Genomic DNA, 27,352 nt, shown 5'->3' with positions numbered 1-27,352 from the left:
AGAACAGTGACAAACAAGGTACACAGGCAAGGCACAGTCACAGGCCTGGCAGCCGAACCAGAATGAAGCTCATGGCACTACCTTGGATAGCGCTGCCACCCTCTGGGCCAGCTCCGCCTCCACCTCCGGGAGCGTCTCTGCCTTCCTCAGTGTCTGTTGCAGCTTTTGCTCTGCCAATTCCAAGCGCTCCTGTAACTGGCGGTTTTTATCTTCAGTCTATAAAATGAGAGCAAAGCATCAAAATGCAACAAATCTTCTAGCTGATCAGTTTTTAACAGATTGAAACAAACTGAAATGCAGATACAGACTAAGAGAGTCATGATGGAAGAGCTACAGTGATGGGAGTTGCTTCTGGGTCAGGTTTTTGTTTTTGTTTTTGAGACAGAGTCTCGCTTTGTCACCCAGGCTGGAGTGCAGTGGCACAATCTTGGCTCACTGCAACCTCCACCTCCTGAGTTCAAGCAATTCTCCTGCCTCAGCCTCCTGAGTAGCTGCAATTACAGGCATGTGCCACCAGGTCTGGCTAATTTTTGTATTTTTAGTAGAGACAGGACTTCGGCATGTTGGCCAGGCTGGTCTTGAACTCCTAACCTCAAGTGATCCACCCGCCTCAGCCTCCCAAAGTGGTGGGATTACAGGTGTGCACCACTGTGCCCGGCCTGGGTAAGGTTTTCTTGCTGCCAGGAGTACATGCCCACTTTCCTGGTCTTGGTTTCAATGTGCAAAACACCTCTTGTCAAAGTGTTTGCTTTTCCTAAATAACTTTTAAGAAGCTTTTTTTTTGTTTGTTTAAAGACAGAGTCTTGCTCTGTCACCCAGGCTGGAATACAGTGATACTCGTAATTACAAGAATAAGTATGATTTACGAAACCACAGGAGACACAATTTCTTACTACAGACTTCACTGCCTTTTTTTTTTTTTGAGACGGAGTCTAGCTGTGTCACCCAGGCTGGAGTGCAGTGGCACAATCTCGGCTCACTGCAACCTCCGCCTCTTGGGTTCAAGCGATTCTCCTGCCTCAGCCTCCTGAGTAGCAGCTGGGATTACAGATGCGCGCCACCAAGCCCAGCTAATTTTTGTATTTTTAGTAGAGACGCAGTTTCACCATGTTGGTCAGGCTGGTCTCAAATGCCTGACCTCATGATCCACCTGCCTCGGCCTCCCAAAGTGCTGGGATTACAGGTGTGAGCCACCGCGCCTGGCCGCATTTTTTATTTTAGAGACGGGGTCTCGTTCTGTGGCCCAGGCTGGAGTCCAGTGGCACTGGGCCACAATCATAGCACAATGAAGCCTTGAACTCCAGGGCTCAAGTCATCCTCCCTCCTTAGCCTCCTGAGTAGCTAGGGCTAAAGGCACATGCCACCATGCCCGGCTAATTATTTATTAATTTTCTGTAGAGACAGGCTGTTCTCACATTCCTGGGCTCAAGCGATCTTCCCACCTCAGCCTCCCGAAGTGTTAGAATGACAGGCATGAGCCACCGCATCCGACCAAGACTTCATTTGTCATACTATTCATGTATCATAGTGCTCCCACTTAGTTACAAATAGCCAATTGCCTTGAAGTTCTTTGCCACTCTCTGCTCCTTTGGTAAAAATGCTAACAAGCAATAGATTAACTTTCAATTACAACAAAAGAAAAAACTGAGGACAAAATTGGTTAAATCAAATCCTACGTAATCAAAACCTCTAAACTGAAGGAACTCCCACATGTCTTGAACATAATATTCTAAGGTCATAAAAACTTGATATTTGGACTTGATTTCCAACATGAAAGTGAGAGAAAAAGGGTCTTTAACTTCATTAATAATTAACTAAAGCCAGACAAAGGTCGATAAAATCCATTACCTGTCGATGCATAGAATCTTTATTTGCAATTTCATTTTCAAGTTTATCATTGAGGTCATGCACAGATGTGGCTTCACGCTGTGCAGCGAGGTAGCGTTTTTCAAGAGTAGTGATTCTCTCTTCCATATCTTCCTTTTGGGCCATGGCCTAAATTAGGTATTTCAGAGGGGACAAAAAAGTAGGTAATTAACGATTACACATTAAGATACTTAAGAGAGAAAAAAACTGAAGTAAATCCCAAATTTCCAATCAAATTAAAAATTAGCATCCTCAGGCCAGATACAGCAGCTCACTCCTATAATCACAGCACTTTGGGAGGCTAAGGCGGGAGGATGGCTTCAGGCAAGGAGTTCAAGACCTTGTCTCTACAAAAATATTTTATTTTGTTTTTTGAGACAGAGTCTCCCTCTATCACCTAGGATGGAATGCTGTGGTGCAATCAAGGCTCACCACAGCCTTGACTTCCCACGCTCAAGGGATCCTTCCACCTCAATCTTCCCAGTAGCTGGGACTACAAGCGCACACCCCTATATCCAACTAATTTTTAATTTTTTGTAGAAATAGAGGTATTACTATATCGCCCAGGCTGGTCTTGAATTTCTGGGCTCAAGAGATCCTCCTTGGCCTTCCTTTGGCCTCCCAAAGTGTTAGGATTACAGGCGTGAGCCAGTGTCCCTGGCCAAAAACATTTTAAAGAAACAAAAATTAGCCACGCATGGTGGCACGCCCCTGTAGTCCCAGGTACTTGGGAGTCTGAGACAGGAGGATTGCTCGAGTCCAGCAGTTCAAGGCTGCAGTGAGCTATGATGGCGCCACTGCACTCCAGCCTGGGTAACAGAGAGAGATCCTGTCTCAAAAAAATAAATAAATAAATAATAATGTCCTCAAAATTAAATTGATGAAGATGTCAATTTTCTCAAATGTGAATGAAAATGTAACTACCTCAAATACCATAAATATTCACCTATACGATTAACAAAGACTTGTCTCTCTTAATACTATGTCTGGCCACTCAGTTGACCAAGCTTTCCTGTTTCTACATAATATTATAAAAATATATACACTCAAATATCTAAATATTTTTCAAGGAGGTGAAAGTGTCCTCAAAGAAGACGCAGTCTACGTCTGCCTCACGCTACAAATGGTCTCACACAGGACAGGGTGCGGCCTCTCTCAGTGGACACAGTAGTGAGATACAAGTCCCACTTTCTAGGATAAGGGTTGGATGAACTCTCATACAATTACAACACTCAAGCATATTGACAAATGGAAACAAAAGTACCAGTTTAATTTAATTGGATGCAACTACCTGAAGTCTACAAGATGATTACTATACAGTTTCAAACACTTAAGGCTAGGACCAGAACTTTTTGCTTGAGAAATACCTGTCCCCCACCCCCAGAATTCACTATTTTCAAGTTGTTCCCTATTTATAAAATGACTAAAGTTAGCAAAGTCTAAATATTACAAGTGATAGGGGAAAAAAGCTCAACATCACCGATTAGACAAATGCCAATCAAAACCACAATGAGACAGCATCTCACACCAGTCAGAATGGCTATTGTGGAAAAGTCAATCAGTAACAGATGCTGGTGAGGTTGTGGAGAAAAAGGAATGTTTTCCTGCTCTTGGTGGGAGGGTAAATTAGTTCAACCATCGTGGAAGACAGTGTGGAGATTCCTCAAAGACCTAAAGATGGAAATACCAACCCAGAAATCCCATTACGGGGTATATACCCAAAGGAATATAAATCGTTGTATTATAAAGACACACACACATGTATGTTCACTGCAGCACTATTCACAACAGCAAAGACAAGGAATCAACCTAAATGCCCATCAATGATAGACTCCATAAAGAAAATGTGGTACGTATACACCATGGAATACTATGCAGCCATAAAACAGAATGAGATCATGTCCTTTGCAGAGACATGGATGGAGCTGGCGGCCATTATCTTTAGCAAACACAGAAACAGAAAAACAAAATACCTCATGTTCTCACTTATAAGTGGGAGCTAACTGATGAGAACACAGGGACAGACAGAGGGGAACAACACACACTGGGGCCTATCAAAGGGTGGAGGGTGGAGGGTAGGAGGAAGAAGAGGATCAGGAAAAATAACTAGGCTTGGTACCTGGGTGATGAAATAATTTGTAAAACAAACCGCCAGGACACAAGTTTACTTATGTAACAGACCTACACGTGTACCCCAAACTTAAAAGTTAAAATAAAAAATTAAAAAATAAAAGTGATAGGTCTTAAAAGAATTTCAAAATTCTCTGCATATTAATCTCTGCCACATAATCTCCTGCTGTAGCCAAAGAATAGAACCTTAGGTGACATACTACATGCAAATGTTCTTCCTGTGGTGAATTCCTACATGAAATTACTCAACGTCAAACTACCAAACTGAAAAGCAGACATTCAACGGTTGAGGCGCCTGACAAGGGACAAAGCGCAGGTTAGAAAGTGACAGGAAGGGCACCTGAGAAAGCACTCAGCCTCACTGTTTCATGATCAAATAGTTTCTCTCTTTTTTTTTTTTGAGACGGAGTCTCGCTCTGCCGCCCAGGCTGGAGTGCAGTGTCCCGATCTCGGCTTACTGAAAGCTCTGCCTCCCGGGCTCATGCCATTTTCCTGCCTCAGCCTCCCGAGTAGCTGGGACTACAGGCGCCCGCCACCACGCCTGGCTAATTTTTTTGTATTTTTTAGTAGAGACGGGGTTTCACCGTGTTAGCCAGGATGGTCTCGATCTCCTGACCTCGTGATCCGCCCGCCTAAGCCTCCCAAAGTGCTGGGATTACAGGCGTGAGCCACCACGCCCGGCATTCATGATCAAATAGTTTCTCACAGTTATAATGGCAGAAATATTTGTCAGCAATGAGTATATTGTGACATATTTTTGCTATACGATCCTGATGACCCATGTAGAAGCAAATTCCACTCTTGATTGTTTGTCTGACCATTAATATTCAACGCCACAAATTCCTTGAAGGAGCAGGTCAGAAAATGAGAAGACCGCCAGCAACGCCCCCTCCCACAGTTAAGAGACTATACTCACATTGCCCTACGTGAACTAGCACAGCCAGTATCAATATCTGCTTGCTAAGTATGTGTGCAACAGAAGGCAATCTGAACATAAGAACAAATTAAGACAGCCTAGAAATTGCACAGATGAAGAATCTACAAACAAGGACATTAAAGAATATTAAAGCAGCACAGGTAGGAGAGACCAGTGTGGCGTCCACTCCATGGCCATGTCAGTCAGTGGGACTAGTTCTCTACTTTGAAGAGCTCAGGGACAGGAGATTTCACAACAAAAATGGGGAGGTAGCTTATGGCAGTTTCACAGCACTCTCTCTTTTTCAATATAACTTATACAATAATCCAAAGGTTGAAAGTAATTGGGAGAGTAAGAGACAAACAGAGAAAAAAAATCATTTAACTAAAACATCCCAAACATACAACTTCATGACAAGACTGTAATTTTTGTTATTGCTCACTTCACGGACATCTCGTTGCAATTTTGTGTTCATTTCTTCAGATTTGATGAGATCTTTTCTAGCGGTGTCCAGATCCTCTTCCAGTTCTGTCACATGACTGGAAAGGGAAGCCAGGCGTTCTTTCATTTGGCTCTGTTCCCTTGACTGCTTACTTATGATTTCTTGGAGCTCAATTACTTTAGCAAGGTCTTCCTCGTGGCTTAAAGAACCATCAGAAGATCTCTGATAGGGGGAAAAAAATCCTTAAATACCCTTGTTTGGTGAGCTATAAAATAAAAATACTTCCAGGAAATAGCTAAAATCAAAACTGACTTATGCAATCTGTTGGATTACACAACTTTCATGACCACTTCAGCTCTAAGCCGGTACTTTAGCAACTGTTTCCCACATAACCCGACACATACTGTGAACAAATGAAATCAAACAGAATAAAGACAAAGCCTACAGACTTGCCTTTCCATTCGTGCTTGGTGTATTTTCTTGTTCATGGTTTATGTCCAGCACTCCATCTGTTAGAGTTTTTTTCTGATTATTCTGTTCTTTAAGAATCATTAGCTGAAAGCAAAAAATTGAATATGAGTGTAAAATACCTTACATAAGAGAAATAAGTAAAGATAGCAAAACTCCTTTTGGAAAAACACAACTAAAAACTGCTTAACATAGTATAAAAGAGAAAGCATATGGCAATGCTACCCAACCTGAAAATAACCAGATCATTAAAGATGGAATTTATTATCCACTGGCCAGATGAGTCCTTAGGTAACCATCATTTTGTAGTCCTTAAAATGACTCAGATAGGCTGGTCCTCAATTGGGAAGATAAGTAACATGTGATATGTACAACTACAGTCCTTATACTTCTTTTACTTTTTTTTTGGAGACAGAGTCTTGCTCTGTCACCCAGGCTGGAGTGCAATGGTGCAATCTCAGCTCATTGCAACCTCCACCTCCTGGGCTCAGGCAATTCTCATGTCTCAGCCTCCCGAGCAGCTGGGACTAAAGGAACATGCCACCACTCCTGGCTAATTTTTGTATTTTTAGTAGAAATGGGGTTTCACCATGTTGGTCAGGCTGCTCTCGGAACTCCTGACCTCAGGTGATCCGCCCGCCTCGGTCTCCCAAAGTGCTGGGATGACAGGTGTGAGCCACCACGTCTGGCCTTATGCTGCTTTTAATAATTAAAGGATAAAAATAAAACCCCCCCAATTGAACTCATGATGAAGTCTCAAGCTTACCTCTTTGTGTGTGGCACCTAATTCCTCTTCTAACAAACTACATCTTTCAAGTGCTACTCGTAATCGCTCTCTCACCTGAAAATAAAAGGGGTTGAGTTTGTGTGTGTGTGTATACTGTTTATTTTATTCTTAATATATAGTTAAGTGTAATATATACACTTAATGTATATATTAGTGTAATATAACATAATAAAATACCATTAATGTCTGTCATTGATCTTACTGTCAAGAAAACTTGTTAATGGCTCTAAATTAAGTTTCAGAAAAATAAATCTTCCCCCGAAATATCAGGTTGTTGCAAAAGTAATTGCAGGTTTTGCCCACAATTACTTTTGCAACAACCTAATACTACCCAATTCGTAACAGCAAATCAATATACATTAGTAATTTTAAGACATTTAAGCCAATTAGTACTTTTTAAACCTACAAAACCCTGTCTTCTTAGAGAAGTTATTTCCAAGAATTCAAGAAGCTTCAAAAAACAAAAGTTACACCAACACTTGTGAAGCTGGCCTAATACACAGCATGTGCACAAACCAAGACTTATGTGGCTGATGGCACCTTTTCATCCAGAGCTTTGTGGTGTTCAAATAAGGACTTCAGTGCTTTCAGCACTTCCACTTCGCTGGACACGCCTGCTGGAGACTGCGCTTGTCTCTTCACCACGGTCATCCTAAGAGACCGCTCATGCCTGGAGACAAGGCATTCCAAATGCTCTAACAGCAGCTGAAATAAAAGGCCAAAATAAAGACTTGTTAAAGAGCATTTTTAATTTCATGATTGAATCTGGGGCAAATAACTCCTTTACAGTCTCATACTAAAATGAAGTCCCTTCAATTCCGCAGAAAAACAAATTCCTCTCAATTGTATTAAAATATCACAAATTCTCATCACAAATTTCAAGCCATTAATGTGTGATCATGCTGACTAATCACAGTCTGCTCAGTGGGAAAAGGTATGAAAAGTATTTCAGGCCGGACAGAGTGGGTCGTCCTTTCGTTTTGACACAGCGCCCCTCCTCCTGACAGTGGCTCCAGGGGCAGGCGGTGAACAGAAAGGTCACACTCACCCTGGTGTTATTCCTTTCTGCTTTCAGTTCAGCAATTTCTTCTTCCCTTTCAAGGAGCTGTTCCCTGCATACATTGAGTTCTTTAGTAAGTGCTGCGAACTCCTAGAAAATCACAAAACAAAATTAAATAAATAAGAAAGACCCCCTAAAGAAAGCCTTTCATCAAGGCTCCACAGTCTTCACACAAAGGCAACCTCATTACAAGTTATGGGGAAGGGATCTCAGTGATCCTCCAGAGAAAGAGGGCATCAATGGACCACACAGATTCCCTAACAAATCACAACACTGACAGACCATCTGACTTCCCTCTATCCCTGCGCCCTGGGACAAGGACAGCAGGGAAAGAAGGGGAATCCAAGTCCACCTTCTCAGCAGCCAGAGAAGTCCAAAACATTTTCCTGAACAGGATCCTGACAAGAACTGAATGAAGACATTTTAAATGACTCACAGACATGTGATCTAGAGTTGCTGGAGAGAGAGGAAAGATGGCCTAGAAGGCCACCACCCCTGTCCTAGCCTCCTTTTCTTCCTTTTTCTTTCTGAGACAGGGTCTCATTGTGTCACCCAGGCTAGAGTGCAATGGTGTGACCATGGCTCACTGCAGTTTTGACCTCCAGAGCTCAAGTGACCCTCCCAAGTAGCTGAGACCACAGGCTTGAGCCACCGTGCCCAGCCTCTCTTCTAAAGTAATATTTCTTCTGCAAGAATCCCTACTGTGGGTAATCAACTTCCAGCATGACAGCACAAGAAGCTCCACTGACCTGCTTGCTCCCAAGGAAAACAGGTGAACATTGTAAGAAAACAACTGTTCTAAGACTCTGGAGATCATTCTAAGGGTTCACAGCAAACAACTGAAAATTCAGTAAGAAAGGCCAGAGTCTGTTGTATTTGAACCAAGACTGCTCCCTGCCTCCCCTTTCCAGGTCAGTGAGGCAGCGACTCTGTTCCAGACTGCTGCAGCTGATAATGTAGTGCCCTCTCCCCCAGTTCCACCCCACCCCAGCTACGTGGTGCTGATGCTGCATCCTGGCTAGTGGAGTCATGGGCAAAGTGGGCCTTCCTACCTCTGTCCAGCCTCCATTCTGGAATGGAGGCTCAACTTTGAGTGTGGCAGGCTAAGAATACTGGGGGTCCTGATCAGCTGTGCCCTGGCTCTGTAAGACGGTAGCTGCAGGGCTGGAGTGACAAGCTGAGAGGGCCCTGGCTGCCGCCATAAGACCAGGGGCGTCATTCAGGGAGAAACGAGTTTGGTGACGTTTAAACCTAAGGGCACTCTCTTTAAACCTAGCAGCAGGGGAGGTCCTAGTGAAGGCAACTGGAGGTGTGGGTTTAATGGAGGCACAGCCTGGACTGCGGCTGGCTAGTCAGCAGGGAGAGCTGGAGAATTCTTGCTGCAGGAGCCCTCCAGAGTAGGAACAAATCTCCTAAAATGACTTCAGAAACTGTTTCTTAGAATTAGCCACAATTTCACTGAATTGGTTTCTAATTATCCCAGGGCACTGCTGAAGACAACAGAAACATATGTGGGGCTCAGAACTGAGTGTGGTCAGAGAGAGTGGAAGACAGCAGCAGGGTGACTGTGGACACATCCAAAGCTGCGCCTGGCTGGGGAGTAACAGCAGAGGCTGAACACAGCGGGGGTGGGGAGGGGACACAAGCACATTCCACTACATGAATCTAGCATTCACTGAACTGCTTAAGCTGGCAAGTTTTATCTTAGTATATTTTATTGCAATTAAATATATATAGACATTATAAACATATTATACAGTGAGTTTTGGAGACAAGGCTGCTCCTGAGACCATAAAATTAGCTAAAGAACATGAATAGCTCTTCAATTCAGTATTTCAGTGCATACTTGCAAACACAAAGAAATGCCAACAATACTAATGAAGATCACCCAAATGTGGCTTAAAACCTGGTAAGGATCTGTAAGTGCTGAAACCTCTTCAGAGATCGAACGCAGCATTCAGAAGCGGGCTCCTGGGCTGGGCAGCGTGCGGGAGGAGGGTAGGGACAGGCCGCCGAGTAGACCAGTCTTCTGTCCATGTCCTCCCACCAAGTTTGTTTTCCTTCCTAAGTTTCTGAGATTTCTTATGTGCCAATATTAATCATATCAAATACTGATTTACATCTCTGATAATTAACTCTAGCTGACTGTCAGATCATCTAATGCCTAACTTTAACGAAACACTGTCATCTCATGAAGGGGTTCGTACGTGAGGAAAGATTATTTCTCTTGCAGGCAAAAAGCAAACAGACTCAAACTAGCTTCAGTTAAAAAGCCATTATTAGGCCAGGCATGGTGGCTCACACCTGTAATCCCAACACTTTGGGAGGCCGAGGCAGGCAGATCACCTGAGGTCGGGAGTTCGAGTCCAGCCTGACCAACATGGAGAAACCCCATCTCTACTAAAAATACAAAATTAGCTGGACATGGTGGTGCATGGTGGTGCATGCCTGTAATCCCAGCTACTCAGGACGCTGAGACAGGAGAATCGCTTGAACCCGGGAGGCGGAGGTTCCAGTGGGCCGAGATTGCACCACTGCATTCCAGCCTGAGCAACAAGAGCGAAACTCCATCTCAAAAAATAATAATTAATAAATAGCCATAATATGGCACATAACTGTCAAGTCAAAGTACAGAGTCGGCTCCAGGCCTGCCTGAATTCAGGACCTTGAATTTTATCATTGTGCCCCTCCATCTTGTCCCTGTCATCTGGGTCAATTTTGTGAAGTAACTGCCAATCCACTAATTTTGTCTTTGACTATGTCTGGTCCAGAGTCTATCATCCTGGCTAATATCCTTTTCATTTACTAGATTTCAAGTTCTTCTTCCTTTTTCTTTTTCTTTTTTGGGTCATATCTTCTTGCTCTTGTTTCCTTTTGGAAAATTTCTTGTTTGTTTTCATGGATGCTAATTTATCTTTTTAAGCATCTTAAACATACTTATTTTGACAGTTTTTGCCAGACTGTCCTTAAATTTCCGATGCAGTAAATGTACAGCTCTGTAAGGCATCAGCTCTGTGAGGATGTGTATTAGAGGTCTTTGAGCATAGAGGAATTGGGGTCTCGGGCTCATCGCGACAGAAGGTTTTCTGTTGCTGGTGCTCTCCTCCCTGTCTAGTGGCTCAGTCCATTCAGGCTGCTGTAACCAACTCCCATTACCTTATAAACAACAGAAATTCATTCTTCACAGTTCTCGAGGCTGGAAGTTCAGAAGCAAGACATCAGCAGATTTGGTGTCTGGTGAGGGCCCAACTGCCAGCTTCTATGTCCTCACATGATGGAAGGGACCAGGGATCTCTATGGGGTCTCTTCTAAGCACATTATTCCATTCACAAGGAGTCCACCCTCATGACCTAATCCCCTCCCAAGGGCTCTACCTTCTAATACAGTGAAACCAGGGAGTGGGATTTGAGCATATGACTTTGGCAGAGCAGGGAACACAAAAGTATTCAGCCCATAGCACTAGTGTTCTGTGGTTGTTGCCCTCCAAGCCTTCCAAGGCCTCCGTCCAGAACTAGGTTTTCCATGGTGATGCAGGATTCTGTTGCGTGGTTATGTCACCAACAGTGCAGACCCTGGTAGAGAACCATGGAATAGCATGGCTCATCCCAGGCCTTGCATTCTACCTCCCTAGGACCACAACTGCCAGTAGAGCCCCAATCTGTATAGCAGAGAATTGCCTTAGATGGGGAAACCTTATCTAACTCCAGCTCCAAAAACTATCTAAGGCCAGGCATGGTGGCTCTTGCCTGTAATCTCAGCACTTTGGGAGGCCAAGGTTGGAGGACTGCTTGAGCCCAGGAGTTCAAGACCAGCTTGGGCAACATAGTGAGACCCCATCTCTACAAAACATAAAAAATTAGCCGGGCATGGTGGCACACACCATGCGTAGACCCAGTAGCATAGACCTGGCTACTCAGGAAGCTGAGACAGGAGGACTGCTTGAGCCCAGCAGGTTGAGGCTGCAGTGAGCCGTGATCACACCACTGCACTCCAGGCCGGGTGACGAGAGTGTCTCAAAAAAAAAAAAAAAAAAGTAGCTACATCTAGTTCTAACTCCACTGAACACTTTAGTCCCTGTTACCCTTACCCCTATAAGAACCCACTTTCCTACTGACACTGCCTGCTTGGAGCCTGCGGCTCGGTGGCCAGTGAAATCCAGTCAATTCAGGCTTACCATGCTAGGTTTCTAGTCTGTTTGTGTACTGAAGGGTATTCCTCTTGCTTGGGGGGCTGGCTATGCTTTTTGGTTAGTTTCTCTACTTAAATTGTACCTTTTCACTGCTGTGTTTGGAGGGGAGATGCATCAAAGCACAAGTGAGTGCTTCCACCTCGATCGGACGTTACAGTTCTTTCAAGAAATAGTGCATATCTCGTCTATGCTGGCCGCTGCAGCAACACAGAAACAGGGCCTGTCCACTCCTCAGGATGCTTTAAAGAACAGACAGACGAGCTGGCAGGAACCTCAGAGCAGTACGTGCTCTGGGTGAGAGGTGACCAGGATACTGCGGGAGCTGAGTTGAAGCCATCCATGATGGGAAGTGGGAGTGCTTCTCGGAAGGTTTGCTGAAGGACACAGCACTTGAATTGAGCTGAATTCTGAACATGCTGTATAGCCAGTGAGAGCCTCTTTCACAAAAGCCGAAGGTATCTGATAAGCAAGGGCTTCAGCAGGGCTGGGGCATGGGCAGCGTGTATGGAGGAAGCAGGTGAGGTCATAAGTGGGCAGCCCTTCAGAGAACAACAGCACACAGCATGAAACCTGGATTTAATGTTGAAGGCTATAGAAATCACCTTATCTACAGGCTTTGAGGACTCTGAACAGAAAACGGGGCAAAACTGGTAAAGTCTCAGTCAGTCATTAGCATAAGGGATGTGCTCAAAATGGGTGTGTTGGAGCAATGAAAGGTCGCTGGAAGCACTGCTACCCCTGGGCTGGAGGAGATTAAGACTGGGAAATCAGCAGTGAGTTCACTGCAATAATCCCAGGGATTAATGAGGATCTGAACTAAGATCAATATTAGAGAAAAGAAAGAGCCTAAGTAAGGATTCTCATGAGCCGTGCCCTTCACCACTTTTCAAAGGATTCCCCTGGATGCTGTCTTCAAAACAGCCTGTGAGAAGGTGAGGCCAGAAGTGGGGAGATGGGTAAGAAATGACTGCAATTATGCAGCAGACCTGGGTGGGCTCACCGCAGGTGGTGAGAAGCAGGGACTCTGGACCTGTTCACCACAGAGCCAGCAGGAGCTCCTGACAGGTCAAAGATCGCAGAGAAAGAAAGGCACGAGGATGCGTCCAAGGTTTCTGGCGGAAGCAAGTGAAGGATGGAGTCATTGGTTCCTGAGAAGGGAGTGACTACGGGAAGAGTATGTTTTGAAGGGAAGGTGTAAAAGTTTGGGTTTGGACGTGCTAAATTTGAAATGGTTATTAGACAGTTGAGCGCAATTCACAGTCTGGAGTTTTTGGGTGTGTTGTAGAGACTGCAAATGGGGATAATCATTTTGTTCCATGCAAGTCAGTGAGGCCCTGGGTGGAGGGTGAGAAGAGATGGGGATCAAGCCCCCAACAGTCTCATTGAGGGGCATCAGCAAAAGAGGCTAGGAGCAATCAGGGAGGAGGAGGAAAACCAGGAAACCCTTCAAGATCTTTGAAGATCCTTATTTCCAGGAGGATGATCAACTGTATTCACTGATGCCAGTGGATCAAATGAGCTGACTGATGCTCGTTGGTCGGACTTGCTGGAATGGAGATCGATGGTGACTGTGACATCTGCAGCATGCTGCAGTGGCGGGTCAAAACCCTCACTGGACTGAGTTCAAAGAGAATGGGAAGAGTGGAAGTAAAGTAGGGAGTACAGAAAATTCTTCCAAGGAACTCTGCAGTAAAGGGGAAGAAAAACAGTGCAGTGGCTGGAGAAGATATGAGGTCAAGAAAGACCTTTGCAGGATGAGACAGACATTTGCATAGTGAGGGCAAGAATCCAGTGGGGAGGTGGGAACTGATGAGTCCAGCTGAAAGCAGGTAAGTCAAGTGACTAAGAGGAGAGGCTGACCTTTTCTGGGGCACACAGATCACCCACAGTAAAGGGAAAGAGGGCAGATGACATGGGGTGCAGATCCAGAGGTGTGGTGGGAGTTGGTGGAACTTCTTTTCTGATTTCTTCCAATTTCACACAGAAAAAACAAACACAATGTCATCATTCTGCATTTACATTTGGGGAAGATAGGAGGGGAGAAGGTATGAAATGGCATCTAGAAGAGAGGACGGGTAGGCAGCATGCCGCGTAGAAGAAAGAGGGCGGGATGCACTAACAGAGATGCTGGCGGCACTTAGGGCCTCTGCGGGTCAGCGGAGGTGAATGGGCATGGAGAACGGACTGAATGGGGTGGTTTCTGCCAGGTAAGCGCAATGAAGTGGAAGAGGCAAGGGAGCTGAAAGGCTGGCAGGGCTGGGAGGGTAATAATGGACCAGTAGGGGAGATGAAGAATCCTGACAAGGTGGCAGGGTCTTAGGACTGTCGGTCCCAGGAAGGTGGAATATCGGTGTTTTATTTTTAAAAGTCTATTATGAACAAATTTCGTCACCTTTAAATGAAAGCCCTAGTCAAAGCCTAAGTCCTCATAACAAGGAGGACCTGGAAGTGGAGGAAGAACACTTCACAACTCAGATGATGCAAGAACCATGCAGCCTGAGTTACTACTGCACAGACCATCCATCCAGAAACAGGAAGGCTCCCACCTGGCCCCACCTTCACTCACGCACAAACCCCCCAGCACGCTGTCACTCTTCCGGCACCAGCAGCAAGCCTTTTTCTGTTTCATACAGTTTCCCTAAGGTTTTCCTAAGAGCCCCAAACTATCCTCATTTCAACTTCCAGATTTTAGATTTGCCTCTAAAACCAAAGAGAATACAGGGAATTTCTATTATTTTGGTTAAATGTAAGTATTCCCAATATATTCAACTACCAAAACTATTCTATGGTATACTGCTGTGGCTACAGTAGAAAACGAATTCATAGACGTTCATGATTACTCCACTTAAAGAAAAAAACCTTTCTCTCTGCTCAGAAGAATCCAACAACTGAAAATATATCAAAGCAAATTTAAACTTAGCAGTTTAGGTAAACATTAGACGGGACATTCCAAAGTTTAAGATCCCAAAAGCACGTTCCTGTATGTACTGCTTGCATTATTATTGCAGAAAAAAAAATAGTAGGAACCCCAAATATGTGCAATAAATGATCTACCTTATTACATCAGAGGAATCTAATTGTCAGTGTACATTTTTTCCTATTTAGGAAAAAAAATGTTAAGTTTAAAAATACTGTAAGTCAAATATATCACTAGTTTAAAGTGACATTCTATTTAATAATTAAACTGTCAAGTATTTTCTGAAATAGAATAGATGCAATAATTACCGGAATATTTTCATTTAAAATATAAATCTGAAGAATGCAAATATGTATTTCTATTTGACATTATCTAGGATTGAGACAACAGAAAGTAACACTAAAATCAGCTAAAGAACTTGGTTTCACATAATGCCTGATAATGCTGATGTTTATCACTTCTGAACGAAAGGTTTAGATCTGGCTAACAGGTTCATATTATATAGACCAGACATTATTACTCAAAAGCCACAATCAGGTCAATTTCAAGTTAAGATCAGATGTGACATTTATTGCCAAAAGTGATCCATCTTTTCCCGTCATTCCGATGGCTTGAAGTAGCCCTATCGCCAGTGGAAAAGGGGCAGCAGAGCCTCATGGTCCCCACCCTCACGTGGGTGCCTGGGCCCTCTTCCCATCATCCCAATGCCTTGAAGTAGCCCCATCGCCAGTGGGAAAGGGGCAACAGAGCCTTATGGTCCCCAACCTCACGTGGGTGCCTGGGCCCCACCCCTTACCCTTTCCTCTTCCCGTTTTCTTTACTTGGCCATAACATGTTACAATTCCACATCTCTTACTCTCTATAATCTCCTTCAATAGCTCTGTTTTGCTTTTTAACTGCTTTTCAACATTTCACTAACCTTTTGCTGAAAATGAAATAAAACTTCACTCAGTGGAATATTATTCAGCCATAAAAAGGAAGGGAAATTGGCAGTGCATGGTGGCACATGCCTGTAATCCCAGCACATTGGGAGGCCAAGGTAGGCAGATTACTTGAGGCAAGGAGTTCAAGACCAGCCTGTCCAAAATGGCAAAACCTCGTCTCTACTAAAAATACAAAAATTAGCCAGGCATGGTGGTGCATGCCTGTAATCCCAGCTATTTGGGAGGCTGAGGCATGAGAATCACTTGAACCTGGGAGGCAGAGGCTGCAGTGAGCCGAGACTGCGCCACTGCACTCCAGCCGGGGCAATGAGAGCCAAACTCTGTCTCAAAGAAAAAAAATTTTAAAAAAAAGGAAGGAAATTCTGACACATAATACAATATGGGTGAACCTTGAGGATGTTGGGCTGAGTGAAATAAGCCAGTCACGAAAAGACAAAACACTGTAGAATTCCACTTATATGAGGTCTCTAGAGCAGTCAAACTCATAGAGATAGAAAATAGAATGGTAGGTGTCCGGACAACGCTGGGTGGGGAGGGTGAGATAGGGAGTTGGTGTTTAATGGGGATGGAGTTTCGGTTTGGGAAGATGAGGAAGTTCTGGAAATGCGTGGCAGTAACGGTTGCACAACAATGTGAATATACTTAATGCCGTGAACTGGGTGCTTAAAAATGGTTATGATGGTATTTTTATCTTACATGTATTTTACCACCAAAAAAAAAAAAAAAACAGAAAAAAAGAACTTCACAGAAGGCAAAGTCTTGTGTCTTCTCAGTCAAAAAGACGTCTAATAAATGGACACAAGGACATGAGAAACCGGCATGCAGAGCTCACACTGTGATCTTCAGGCAGTAGAAGCTACTCGCCTCAGTCTAGGTTTAAAAGCATGTCAAATTTGAAATAAAGAAAATTAGAAGTTTATATATTAAAATGAATGAGCAAATCATGTTTTGAAACCCTGGTGCCACGATTAAAAGTATGCTAATAAACATCTATATCTATCTGCCCGTCAGTCCATAGAGAGATGGCAGGGTGCACCACTCCTAATGATAAAAGGGGGACAGGAGGACACTAGAAAAGAAGACCACAAACTTCACAATTTTATAAATTTTATAAAAATTTGGTCTCATCATCTCACTGAATTCTAAACATGTTCAAAGCCACTGTGACTGAAGTAGCACTGGCTTTTCAATCACTGGACAATATTTGCGTATAACAGATTACATAAACATTTTTAAAGTTCCAATATATTTGATATGGCTGTGAAGCCACCCAAAATCTCGAATTATAATCCCCTAATTCCCATGTGTCGAGGGCAGGACCAGGTGGAGGTAACTGGATCATGAGGGCGGTTACCCCATGCTGTTCTCATGATAGTGAGTGAGTCTCACGAGATCTGATGATTTTATAAGTGTCTGGCATTTCCCCTGCTTGCATGCACTCCGTCCTGCCGCCCAGTGAAAAAGGTGCCTGCTTCTCCTTTGCCTTCCCCTGTGACTGTAACTTTCCTGAGGCCTCCCCAGCCATGCGGAACTGTGAGTCAATTAAACCTTTCCTTTATGAATTACCCAGTCTTGGTATTTTTTCATAGCGGTGTGAGAACGGACTAATACAATATCATATTTATTTTCCCTGTCAGTTTCTCTTTAAGAAATACATGCTGAAAAAATGTATGCCCAAACCTAGTATTTAGGGACCACATAAATATTGAGTTAAAAAAACATAGTACAGAACCGCATTTCCATATGATCCTATTTGGTTAAAAGCAAACACACGCTTTTATGTATTTTTCAAGTATATATAAGATAAAATATAGAAAGATACACACCAAGCTGCTGATGCTGGTTACCCACTACAGTTGGGAATGAGAGTTGGAAGTAAGATAATTTTTTTTGTTTTAATTTTTAAGTCTGTATTGCTTAGTATTAAAAACAAAAAAGATCAGTCCTCCTTTCTGTCTTTCTAAACAATGCTAAACCCAAGGACATGACCAGAATACACGGTGTCCACATGGACACGTAACTTGTTCAGAAACATTTCCCCAGCCTGCGTCGTCTCGGTCTTCAGTTCTGTTTCCTGCCCCCTTACTCACCACTGCAATTGTCTCCAGCGCCTGCTGCTTTCATGGCACTCACCACCTCTCCTCTGCTAAACCCAAAGGCCAGCTCCAGTCCTCACCTACTGGGTAGCCTCTGACTGTTCACCCCCATCTGTTCACCTCACCCTGTTTCCTGTCTGTCTATTCACAGAATGCTGGTGCTCCTGGGGTTCCACATTTCCGGTCTGCTGCTCACCCTATGCAGTGTGCCTGCCTGATCCGGCCAGTGTCCGTGGCTTCAATCACCTACCCTAGGCAAATGCCCAACCGTACTTTTTAAAATTTCTATTTGAGACACGACCTCAATCTCTCATCCAGGCTGGAGTGCAGTGGGGCAATCACGGCTCACTGAAACCTTGACTTCCTAGGCTCAGGTGATTCTCCTGCCTCAGTCTCCCAAGTATCTGGGACCACAGGCACGCGCCACCATGCCCAGCTAATTTTCTGGAGAGATGGGGGTTTGTCATGTTGTCCAGGCTGGCCTCAAACTCCTGGGCTCAAGTGATCCTCCTGCCTCCACCTCCCAAAGTGCTGGGATTACAGGCAAGATATCTTGGAGGTTCAAAAACCTTTGTCCACACTGAGCTCATCATCATCTTCCTGCCCAAGCTCCCAACTCCTCATAAGCTCTCACGCAGTGGACATCAGCATCCAGTTGTCCAAGTCAGACACTGAGACATCACATCGCCTCCTCCTCCACAGTAACCACTGGCTGAGGACCCCTAATTCGCCCTCACACACATATCTTCTAGAACTGCCCACTCCTCTACCTCCTCGCCCCAGCTTCCTTTATCCAAGCCACTGTGTCTCCTTGGTCTACTAAAAAAGCTGCCTAACTCATCCCTGCCTTCAATCTTTCTCCGCTCGGATCCATTCTCTATGTTTTCTGAAACAAATCAGACTCTGACTTTCCTGCTTAAAATCCTTCAGTAACTTCCCATTGCCCTTAAGGTCAAGCCCAAAGCCCCCCTAATAACTTCTAACCCAAATGAGAAGTCATAACACACACTTCTGTTGCATTATCTGCCAGACATTGTTCTAAGCACTTAACATGGATTGTCTCATCCAGACCTTGATACTCTGTCAGGTGACACCATGAGCACAGAGAAGAGAGGTCAGAGTGGCCGCTCTAGAAGTCAGCTCGGCCCATTCTGACTCCGGCGTCTCCCTCCTCAACTCATGCCTCACAGCACATCAGTCACAGCAATCTACAGCTCGCTCAACATGCCGTCTGTTCCTCTGCTGGCCCTCCACACCACGGTTGTTCCCTCTGACCTCTGAAGCTGCCACCTTTCCCTGACCAGCTCCCACTTACCTGATGTTCACAGCTTGAGGCCATTTCCTGCAGAGGCCTCCTCTACTTCCCACGTGGGCATGGACAGGTCCCCTTGCTAGGTGGTCACACCTGCCCCCAGCCCCGGCATTCCTCACTTCCCGGCTGCATGTCCAGCTGTCTTCCCCACTCTACTCTGAAAAGCAGAAGCCCGGACCTGTGACAAAGTGCTGGGCACCCAGGAGGAACCCAGTCAATGTCCACAGCCCAGATGATGACAATGGGACCAAAGGCACACCCATTCACAAAACCAGAATGCTGCCTATCAGGAAAAATAATGCACTGCACACCTGGGCTCTCGAGTTAGCAAAACACGCAGGCTCCACGATGTTGAGGCGGCACAGGCAAGACGGGAAGTACAGACTGGCTGCACAGTAACCACCTGTGGAGCTGATTCAGATGCAGACTCCTGGGCCTCACCTTGCTGAATCAACACTCCTGTAGGGGGAACCAGGAAGTATATATTTTTTAAATGCTAATTCGCTAGCTAGGCATAGCGGCTCCTGCCTGTAATCCCAGCACTTTGGAGGGCTCAGGTGGGAGGATCATTTGAGGCCAGGAGTTTGAGACCAACCCAAGCAACATGGTGAAACCTGGTCCCTCCCAAAAATACAAAAATGATCCAGGTGTGGTGGTGTGCACCTGTATTCCCAGCTACTTTGCGGGCTGACGTGGGAGCCTCACTTGAGCCCAGGAAGTCAAGGCTGCAGTGAGCCATGATCACACTACTGCACTCCAGCCTGGGCAACAGTGCCCAGGGCAACAGTGCTCAAGGCTGTTTTGAGACCCTGTCTCAAAACAAATAAAAAAAGACAACAAAATGCTAATTCACGGCCAGGAGTGGTGGCTCACGCTTGTAATCCCTGCACTTTGAGAAGCTGAGGCAGGCAGGATCACTTGAGCCCAGGAGTTCGAGCAGCCTGGGCAACATGGTGAAACCCCATCTCTAAAATAGAAATATAGAAAATAGCCAGGCGTGGTGGTGCATGCCTGTAGTCCCTGCTGCTCGGGAGGTTAGGTGTGAGGACTGCTTGAGTCCAGGAGGTTGAAGCTGCAGTGAGCTGTGTCTACACCACTCTACTCCAGCCTGGGTGACAAGGTGAACCCTGCCTCAAAAAAAAAAAAAAAAAAAAAAGCTGACTCACTGTCTGTCCTTCCATGTTTGAAACGAACTGACCCTTCCAACCTCAAACATGTCACTTAAGTTATTATTCCTCTTGGTTTATGTATCTACAAAATGTGTGCAAAGACAGCTACACTCTACCCATGGTCCACAACCGTAACAATCAAATGGGAAAACCATCAAAAGTGCCATTCAACTGAAAGGCAGTATCGCCACCAGCCCTCTAACCCAGGAGAGCAGCTCGACAGGTGTCCCACAGCCCCTTCCACATTAACACCTCCTCTCTGTCTGCTCCTCAAATGCAAATCCTTGGCCTGTGATGGACTGGTTGATTTTTGCCACATGGCTAAAATAAAGTTACTTAATATCTCAACTGTTAATTCAGTTCTTAGCAGTACTGTTAACAGTTTGAAGAAAGCAGTTGTGTGCATTCTGACGCATGAAGTGGAAAATGATCACACACGCCCTCATCACTGTCAGTCTATGGACAACTTTCTGGATTTCTAGCCTACCCTGCACCTGCCTTTATCTTTTTTTTTTTTTTTGAGATGGAGTTTCACTCTTGCTGTCCAGGCTGGGGTGCAATGGCCCAATCTCGGCTCACCACAACCTCCACCTTCCAGGTTCAGCGATTCTCCTGCCTCAGCCTCCGGAGTACCTGGGATTACAGGCATGCACCACCACGCCTGGCTAATTTTGTATTTTTAGTAGAGACGGGGTTTTTCCATGTTGGTCAGGCTGGTCTCGAACTCCCGACCTCAGGTGATCCGCCCACCTCGGCCTCCCGAAGCCTTTATCTTTGCTAACAAAAATCCTCCAAGAATGTCTGCATTCTCTGCCTTTGCTTCCTGGGTGCTCACGGCCTGCCTTCCTGCCTTCACTGCTCACAAACTGCTCCCAAGGGTGAACAACCTTGAGCGCTCCTAAGAACCAGTGTGTCCTCGGCCTCTCTGCTCTCCCGATACTGGGTCCTTGGCCTGTGGATGGAAGGCTAACAGCACTTGGCCCTCAAACCTGGTCCTGTCTTCCAGAACTCGTTCAGTCTCCATTAAATGACAAGGAGCTCACCACTACCAACCGCAGCTTGAACTTAACAAAAACAGAGTGGGGTTTTCATTTGGAAGAGAAAAAGAGGAAAAAAGCCCTTAGTGCTTTTAGAAAAGTACATGGGGCCGGGTGTGGTGGCTCACGCCTGTAATCCCAGAACCTTGGGAAGCTGAGGCAGGCGGATCACGGGGTCAAGAGATGGACATCATTCTGGCCAACATGGTGAAACCCCATCTCTACTAAAAATACTAAAATTAACTGGGCGTGGTGGCGCGCACCTGTAGTCCCAGCTACTCGGGAGGCTGAGGCAAAAGAATCGCTTGAACCCGGGAGGCAGAGGTTGCAGTGAGCCAAGATTGCCCCACTGCCCTCCAGCCTGGCGACAGAGCAAGACTCCATCTCAAAAAAAAAAAAAAAAAAAAAGTACATGGATGAAATAAAAATGCACTGTGCCTCTCTCTTAACTTCTGGCTTAGCAACTAAGGAGGGTGCATTTGTGTGTTTCTAAATGTCAGATCAGTATCACTGAAGGCCAAACCTGAGAAACCTTAATTCAAGACGTGGTCTCTTCACCAGCTACAGTGGCATTGCCAGCCACTTTATAATAAACGCAATTTATAATCCATCTGGTCCGTCAGCTCTGAAACTATATTATCCTTAATGATTTAACTTGTTTTTTGTTTTGACTCTGAAGGGAGTTGCATTACTTCATAGTAACTGAAATACTGATGTGAATATACATTCAAAAAATTTATGACCATACTGCTTTTATGTTTTAAAATTTTTGTCAAGATAAAGGTCACATAAAATTCTCCATCCTAACCATTTTAAGTGTACAATTCAGTGGTTTTTAGTATATTCACAATGCTGTGTTACCATTACAACTATCTAATTCAAAACATTTTCGTCACCCCCCAAAAAAACCCCATACCTATCAGCAATCACCACCGACCCTCCCTCCCCTCTCCGCCCTAGGCACCCACCAATCTGCTTTCTGTCTCTGTGGATCTGCCTGTTTCGGACATTTCACAGGAATGGAATCATACACTATGTGGCTTTTTGTGCCTGGCTTCTTTCACTTGGCATAGTATTTTCAAGGATCGGACATGTTGTAGCATATGGTAGCTCCACTCCTTTTTATTCCTTTTTATTTTTTGGAAAACTTTTTTTTTTTTAGGCAAAACTGGGATTTTTTCATGGGAGTTTCTAAGTTTTGCTTCCTGTACTTTTATCATTCTGCTAAGAGCAAACCAAACTATCTTTGGTTGTTGTTAGCGTTTCAATACTTAAACACATATAATTGCATAGAATAAGCAAGCAAGACAATTAAAAATATTAGCAGCCAGGCATGGTGGCTCATGCCTGTAAACCCAGCACTTTGGGAGGCCAAGGCGGGCAGATCACCTGAGGTCGCAAGTTTGAGACCAGCTTGACTGACATGGAGAAACCCCCGTCTCTACTAAAAATACAAATTAGCCAGGCGTGGTGGCACATGCCTGTAATCCCAGCTACTCGGGAGGCTGAGGCAGGAGAATCGCTTGAACCCGAGAGGCGGAGGTTGCGGTCGGCAGAGATCGCGCCATTGCACTCCAGCCTGGGTGACAGAGCAAGACTCCATTTCAAAAAAAAAAAAAATTAGCATGTATGTTTCAAAACAACCTGAAATATTACTGAGAATGTATATTTCATATACTTCAGAATTCAAGTATATATTAGTAAAAAAAAAACCCAAAGAAAATACATTCTAATTAACATGTTTAAACAGCCTGAGGGGAGGGGCAGAATCAAACCAACAAAATAAAAATAAATAAAGGGCAGAAACCCTTGATTCCAACAGAAATGAAAGCCTTCTACAATCACCTTTTTATTCTTACATTTGTTTATCTCTTCGAGAGAGTCTCGCCCTGTCACCCAGGCTGAAGTGAAGTGGCACAATCATAGCTCACTGCAGCCTCCAACTCCTAGGTTCAGCCTCCCAAGTAGCTAGGACTACAGACGTGCACCACAATGTTCAAGTTGGGTTTTTTTGTTTTGTTTTGTTTTGTTTTTTTAAGAGATGTTATGTTGCCCAGACTGGTCTTGAACTCCTGGCCTCAAGCAAACCTCCCACCTTGACCTCCCAAAATGCTGGGATTACAGGCATGAGCCACTGCGCCCAGCCTCTGCGATCAATTTTTTAAAAGAATATTCACTTAAGAGTTTCGGATACATTTAAAACACTAGAAAATAACAAAATACAAACATATGACATCCAGTTTATATTTATAGTATTTTTCAAAGTTCCCAATAGAGCAAGTATGTGACTTTTGGCATTGATCATGCTTACAGGAATATAAAATATTTTTCAATTTCAAATATTTAATAGACCTATGCATGTGCCAAAAAATCAATGAATCATAAACTGTCTTCAAAGCATGAAATCAGAAAATGCCTGTTTGAACTTGACAGTCTAAAGCCATCACTGGCCAGGTGTGGTGGCTCACACCTGTAATCCCAGCACTTTGGGAGGCTGAGGTAGGCAGATCACTTGAGGTCGGGAGTTTGAGACCAGCCTGACCAACATGGAGAAACCCCGTCTCTGCTAAAAATACAAAATTAGCTGGCCGTGGCGGCACATGCCTGTAATCCCAGCTACTCAGGAGGCTGACAGAGGAGAATCGCTTGATCCCAGGAGGCGAAGGTTGCGGTGAGCCGAGATTGCACCATTGCACTCCAGCCTAGGCAACAAGAGCAAAATTCCGTCTCAAAATAAATAAATAAATAAGCCATCACTAAGGTCAGTGTATAACCCATATTTCTAAATACATTTTGGCCCTAACAAGGTTTAAAAACAGTGGTAGCAGCAGCAAAGGAAAGGGGATTAGGACAGAGCTTTTTTCTTTGCTTTTGGAGACAAAGTCTTGTTCTGTTTCCCAGGCTGGAGTGCAGTGCTGTAACCATGGCTCACTGGAGCCCTGAACACCCATACTCAACCAATCCTCCCACTTCAGCCTCCTAAGTAGCTGGGACCACAGGTGCACACCATCATGCCCAGCTAATTTAAAAAAATTTCTTTTTGTAGAGGTAAGGTCTGTCTATGTTGCCCAGGCTGGTCTTGAACTCCTGGCTCAAGGGATCCTCCTGCCATGGCTTCCCAAAGTGCTAGGACTACAGGGGCGATCACACCCAGCCTAACAGACCTTTTTCTTTCTTTTTTTTTACACACACCTTTAGAAAAAGTACTTAATTTTGTTGGATCAGTAATAAAGGTGTATATAGAGAAATCTCCCTTTCAGCCCTGTTCACTCTTCCACACAGTAGGTAACTAAAGTTGTGCCTTTCCTGTTTATCTAGAGATTTTTTAATGCATATATGAACAAATCTATTCTTTCGCCCTTGCTTTTCTTCAGTTAAGGATATTTCCATATCAGTGCATAACATCCTCCTCCCTTTTTACAGCTTCCTGGCATACAAAGAATATGAATCATAATTTAACTGTTCAACTACTGATGAGGTTTATGTTCCTGCTTCCAGTCTTTTGCGATTACAAATAATATGGCAATGAATAACCTTGTAAATACATCATTCTATACCTGTGCATCTATACCAGTAAGATAAAACCTTAGAATTTCTGGGTCAAAGGGAATTTGTAATTTAAAAGATACTGCGAAATTATCCCCAGTAGGCCAGCAACATAATAAAATGCTTGTTTCCTTGTGGCTTACCACCCTGGTGTGTTATTAAACCTTGAGGTTAATTTTCCCTTTTTTCAGATCCATTCTCCATTCGCCATTGCCTATCATACAGGAATCTCCAAAATCTCTTCATGTACTCAACTGGGTGCATGTCTGGCCATCTGCTGGGAGAGGTGGGAAGCAATATGTTTTCTGTGATACCCTGTTGCTCCTCTGAGTCTGTCATGACCCAGGGAAGGATTCTGACGTTTCACTGGAAACAAAGAAGGCTTAGGGGTTTTTTTGTGAGATTATAATACTTCCTCATTTTCTCCAGGTGACAATCTATAATATGAATGGCATGTTATCTCTAACCTCATTATTTACCTTTTCTCTTATTACGTATAAATGACTGGTCTGCTTTTACCTATCCTAACACATTTTTATCCAGCAGAGTCACCTCTTCTTTTGTGTTGCTATATTCTTCTTTGTAATAGCTTCTGACAATCTTCTCTTAAAGTCAAACATTCGTTATCAGAAAGTACACACATCGGGCCTTATGCCTTCTAGGGTTGTCATGCCCAAGCATTTACACAACAAAACATTTTACTGTAAACTAATTTCCCCTTATTTATTTTACATCACAATTGAGGCATTGTATTGATTTTTCTAAAATTATGTGTTTCGGTAGGGTTTTTTTATGAATGTCATTTTATGATAAAAATTATAATTTAAAATACTATTAAAAGGAGACGCCAGATTGCTCTAAGCTATCCACTTAGAAATGAACCTGCTGCGTCAAAGGGTTACGTACTTTAACTATCAATGTTTTTAATGTTATAAATTACAGTGTATTTAATCAATGTTTTACTGCTTGTCACTCCCCTATACGTTTACAATTTACAGTAAGAGATTTTTGTGCCTTAACAAAAAAAAAAATTAAAGATCACAAGCAATCCATTTCTCCATTGACGATTAAGATTGCTTCGCAGGTAAGCGTGCGTGTGTGCATGCATGTTTTACTCCAAAAGAAAAAGGTCACTTTGCACCAGTTTGCCCCCAAAAGGCCATTTTTCTAGTCCCACAGTACCACCATGCAAAACCAGGGCTGCCTTACTATTTCTAAAAACAAAATATTACTTGAAAAATAATCCATTTATTTTGTTCAAATGTCAGCGCAATTTCTCCGTTTTGAATTTTGCTTTTTTAAACCTCCCCATGGCAATAAGGGGTAGATTAAAATACCCTATTACCTAACAGTATAAATAACCATAAACTTATCACTAGTTAGCTTGATATTCAAAGTATTACTTTTACTTAAACATTACATGTATCCTAACATATGCCCAAATATAAGCCAATTTTGAGTGAGAACCTCCCAATTTTCCTATGAAGGAAACTACCAAGAGAAGTTTTCTGGCCACTTTAGAATGTAAATTAGTCAACAGTGAGTCAAATTCAGTCCTACATTTTTATTAGAACAAACAAATGGGGCCAGCCTCAGGGGCTCACGTCTGTAATCCCAACACTTTGGGAGCTGAAGCAGGCAGACTGCTTGACCTCAGGAGTTCGAGACCAGCCTAGGCAGCAGGGTGAAAACCCATCTCTACAAAAATTACAAAAAATAGCCAGGCGTGGTGGTGTGCCTCTGCAGTCCCAGTTACTTAGGAGGCTGTGGTGAGAGGATCGCTTAAGCCCAGGAGGTCGAGGCTGCAGGAGCCGTGATCATGCCACTGCACTCCAGCTTGGCCAGAGTGAGACCTTGTCTCAAAAAAAAAGAAGTAAAATAAACAGATGAGTCGGTGGGTTGGTAGGTCAAACTGTTTACTCTAGTTGCATGCTAAGTTACTGTATCTAACAAGCCAATTTCCCACCTAGAGTTCTATCACATGCATTTCAAACATTTCCAAGAAATTCTGAACCTATGTTTTCTCCCCTTTTTTTGCTGTGGCAACTGTCACTCAGCTTTTGGTGAGCCATTTGGGCATCATTTGACACCACCATTTGGTGGCACTGCCACATCCTTGCCTTGGAGAAACAAAGAGTCTGCTCTGCCTGTGGGACACTAGGCCACTGGCTGCCACTCTGTCACTCACAAACTGCCACCATGCTCTGGAACACGGTGGTCATGCCTGGTGATGCTGGCAGTGATGGGACAATCGAAACATGAAGTAAATATATGCAGGTGACAGGAGGGGTGCCAGTGTCTCAGGCACCTTGAACTTGAGAAGGGCAGGGCACTTGATTAACATCCCCACTTCTCTAGTAAAATGAGGGGGTGCTGACCACCCTGGCTAATGAGGATAGGAAAAATCAAAGTGTTTTCCCTACTTCCACACACACCACCATTGCTGACACCAGATGTCGGGGGTGTAAAGCAA

The 27,352-nt window shown here is 44.1% G+C and overlaps 1 protein-coding gene across 38 annotated transcripts in view; it reads right to left on the bottom strand.

The window, feature by feature from the left end:
- The window catches only part of PPFIA1 (PTPRF interacting protein alpha 1), a 118,460-nt gene that overhangs the window by 56,774 nt on the left and 34,334 nt on the right, over positions 1-27,352 (bottom strand). For all 38 annotated transcript variants that reach the window (XM_016921448.3, XM_016921453.3, XM_016921450.3 and 35 more), the window contains exons 3-9: positions 7,658-7,759; positions 7,150-7,314; positions 6,589-6,663; positions 5,808-5,909; positions 5,355-5,576; positions 1,849-1,995; positions 82-216 (exon numbers count right to left, since the gene is read on the bottom strand). In XM_016921448.3, coding sequence (XP_016776937.1) covers positions 82-216; positions 1,849-1,995; positions 5,355-5,576; positions 5,808-5,909; positions 6,589-6,663; positions 7,150-7,314; positions 7,658-7,759 — 948 coding nt within the window. The remainder of the gene's footprint in view (positions 1-81; positions 217-1,848; positions 1,996-5,354; positions 5,577-5,807; positions 5,910-6,588; positions 6,664-7,149; positions 7,315-7,657; positions 7,760-27,352) is intronic.

Source organism: Pan troglodytes, chromosome 9 (assembly GCF_028858775.2).
Source record: "Pan troglodytes isolate AG18354 chromosome 9, NHGRI_mPanTro3-v2.0_pri, whole genome shotgun sequence".
NCBI classification, from domain to species: domain Eukaryota; kingdom Metazoa; phylum Chordata; class Mammalia; order Primates; family Hominidae; genus Pan; species Pan troglodytes.
This window is presented reverse-complemented; position numbering and strand designations above follow the sequence as displayed.